This window comes from Neomonachus schauinslandi, chromosome 6, assembly GCF_002201575.2.
Source record: "Neomonachus schauinslandi chromosome 6, ASM220157v2, whole genome shotgun sequence".
NCBI lineage: Eukaryota > Metazoa > Chordata > Mammalia > Carnivora > Phocidae > Neomonachus > Neomonachus schauinslandi.
Genome location: NC_058408.1, coordinates 93177602 through 93181236, shown reverse-complemented (window position 1 = coordinate 93181236; position 3635 = coordinate 93177602). Strand labels below are relative to the sequence as shown.

Genomic DNA, 3635 nt, shown 5'->3' with positions numbered 1-3635 from the left:
GAAACACACAACCTACCAAGACTAAATTATGAAGAAATAGAAACTCTAGTAACAAGTAAGGAGATTGAATCAGTAATCAGAGATCTCCCAACAATGAAAAACCCAGGACTAGATGGTTTCCCTGGTGAATTGTACCAAACATTTAAAGAAGAGTTAATACCAATCCTTCTCAAACTCTTCCAAAAAAAAAAAAAAAGATTGAAGAGGAGAGAACACTCCCAAACACATTTTACAAGGCCAGCATTACCCTGATACCAAAGCTAGTTAAGGACACTACAAGGAGGGGTGCCGGGGTGGCTCAGTCAGTTAAGCGTCTGCCTTAGGCTCAGGTCATGATCTCAGGGTCCTGGGATCGAGTCCTGCATCCGGCTCTACCCTCAGCAAGGAGTCTGCTTCTCATTCTCACTCTGTGATCTCTGTCACTCTTGCTCTCTGTCAAATAAATAAATAAAATATTAAAAAAAAAAAAAAAGACACTACAAGGCAAGAGAGTAGAATAATGGTAGCAGCTGCCAGGACCTGAAGGGTTGTGGGAAATGGGGAGATGTTGGTCAAAGGGTAAAAAATATTCCAGTTATAAAATGAGTAAGTTCTGAGGACCTAACATCAGCATGGTGATTATAGTTAACACTACAATATTATATACTTGAAAGTTACTAAGAGAGTAGATCTTAAACGTTCTCACCACAAAAAGGAAATGGTAATTATGTGAGGTGATAGAGGTGTTAGCAAACACTACTGTGGTCATCATTTCACAATACATGTGCATCCAGTCAATATGTTGTATGCCTTGAACTTACACAATGTTACAGATCAATTATACCTCAATAAAAGTGGGGAAAAAAATAAAACAATTTGCCATAACAACAACAACAAAAAAAACCCCAAGGCTGGTATAGTATCACAGACAATAATAATAAAAGTAATAATAACAAATAGAATGTACTTAGCACACGCTATGTCCCAGGGACTATTTTAAACACTTTGCTTATGTTATCTTAGTTAATCCTCTTATCACCACTCTGAGGTAGGTATTATTGTTATTATTACCATTTTACAGACATGGAAACTGAGGCATGGAAAGGTTTAAGATCTTAACAGCAAAAGATAATGGAAGGGTGCCTGGGTGGCACAGTCAGTTAAGCATCTGACTCTTGGTTTTGGCTCAGGTCATGATCTCAGGGTTCTGAGATCAAGCCCGGCATCAGACTCCACACTCAGCATGGAGTGTGCCTGGGTTTCTCTCTCTCTCTTTCTCTCTCTCTCAAATAAATAAATCTTAAAAAAAAAAAAAAGATAATGGAGTCAGGATTCAAACTTAGATCAAGTCCTTAACCTGCATACACTGTTTCTATGATGCATTGTTCCTCTGAAGTGACTATAAAGTTCTCTTCTTTCCACTGTTAGTCACAGTCAATATTCTTTTTTAATGTTCAAATAGTTCCCCAATTTTGATAAGAGGAGTCCCTTCAAGCTGACTTGCATATTCCTGTGACACACACACACCCATTAGTCTTTGAGTATTTCCCTTAATTTTTGGCCCAACAAAATGTCTGAGGTCATCTTGTATATTTCCTTGCCTGTAGACTCCCAGATTTTTCAGGGAGCCCCGAAGAATTAGTATTTCTTATATTTCTATCACCCAAAAAAGGTATAATAAAATGTCCCAAAAGCAACTAATACCAACTAATACCTTTAATAGGGTATAATCATTTTCCAATTCATTACTTAGGGTCCTGGTTGGATTTTTATTGCCAAGAATAAATGTTTAAAATAATAGTATTTGTCTTCATTCAAGTCATGAATCCCTAAGGAGTCAAAGAAATGACGGATGAGTAAAGCCAGGACTTTGGGATTTGATCCATATAGTGGAGAGCCAAGCTCAGTTCAAAACTTCATAGGCAATCAAAGCACAGAATCTTACTTAATCTGACAGAGTCCTTCCCAAAAGACATATTAATGAAATTTAACTTATTAAGCTGCTAATTATTGTACGCTGTCATCACTGTTAAATCAAGATATATTAATCACATCATCATTCCTAAATCCTACAAGGACTTTGCTCTAATCTTATTCTGTGCCCAATTTATGGGTACTTTAAAAATGAAGTAGGTCACATGAACCAGAAACTTCCCCTTTTGCCCCCAAGGTAATAAAGTTTCTACAAATCCCAAGAAATTCCCCATGCTCCTTTAAAAAATATTACACTTGACACCATAGAACCCAGTTCTACTTTTGCATTGACTTAGAAGTTACAAATATGTGAATAAACCAAATGACTCTAGAGCATATGCAGGAAGTAAATGAACCTTGGTATCAGATCAGATGTAGGTTTAAATCCCAGCTCTAAACCTTATGAATTCTGTGACCCTAGGTGAGTTATATTTCTCTATGTCAGGGCACCTGGGTGGCTCAGTCAGTTAAGTATCTGCCTTTGGCTCAGGTCCTCATCCCGGCATCCTGGGATCCCTGGGACCAAGCCCCACATTGTGCTCCCTGCTCAGCGGGGAATCAGCTTCTTCCACTTCCTCTGCCCCTCCCCCTGCTTGTGCTCTCTCTCGCTCTCCTCTCTCTTGCTCTCTCTCAGATAAATAAATAGAAATCTTTAAAAAAAATTTCTCTCTGTCTCGGTCTCCTCATCTGTTAAGTGGGTTATTATAGGGGCAGTACAGCCTCCCAGCCTCATACTGGTGGATGGGAAAGCCCATACTTAAGACATCAGGCCTCCCTGGAGTCATTCAAGCAAAGGATGAATGACTTTGCTTTTCCAGAGCCAAATGGAAACTCATGCATCATCAGAAAGGGTAGCTAATAAATGTACCAAAAGAATATGGCTGCACAAATACCAGGATCTGATCAGATAAAACAGTGTAAGAAAATTCTTGGAGCCTACAATAAATTTACAGAAACCTCCTTTTTGGACAGTGTTACAGACCACACAACAAAAGAAGTAAAACCTGATGAGACCACCTGTTCAGAACATTGTTTATAAAAATATTTTTAAATGAGGGGCACCTGGGTGGCTCAGTCAGTTGGGCATCTAGCTCTTGGTTTTAGCTCAGGTCATGATCTCAGGGTCATGAGATGGAGCCCCGCGTCGGGCTCTGTGTTCACTGGGGAGTCTGCTTGAGATTCTCTCTCTGTCCCTCTCCCTCTGCCCCCCACTCTCGCTAAAATAAATAAATAAATTTTTAAAAATATATATGTATATTTTAATGATGCAAAGATTATCCATGAGAGTTCAGGAATATCGCATGCAGCAGAACAAAGGTGTGGCAGCCAAAGCAGGACTCTTGGCCAACCATGATAAAGAAGTCCTGGGATGGACTTTAAAGAGAAGATTGCCAACAGCTACTGCTCTGGAAATGAGGATTCATCTCATCTCTAGAAATGCTTAGAGCAAAAACGACCGTGTTGAACTGTCCATCTGTTAAACTGCTTGGCAAATGGAAACCAGTGGAGAAAAAAAATTACTATTTACCAGGAATAATCAAAATAGAAACTCTTGTTGTTTGATGAAAATAAGATGCAACATTTGTTGAGCCTTTAATATTCAGCAAGTCAGTCACTTGATTAGAAAAATAAACTATTTACTTATTCAACTGTGATTATTAATTTTAAAGCAAAATAAGGGT

General features: G+C 38.7%; 1 protein-coding gene across 1 annotated transcript; it reads left to right on the top strand.

Moving 5' to 3' along the window:
- Nucleotides 1-2830: 2830 nt before the first annotated feature.
- Nucleotides 2831-3398, top strand: LOC110589387 (mitochondrial import inner membrane translocase subunit Tim9-like). The gene is made up of 2 exons (XM_021699925.1): nucleotides 2831-2972; nucleotides 3241-3398. Exons 1-2 carry the CDS (start codon nucleotides 2831-2833, stop codon nucleotides 3396-3398), a joined length of 300 nt encoding a protein of 99 aa, XP_021555600.1.
- The last annotated feature ends 237 nt before the right edge of the window (nucleotides 3399-3635 follow it).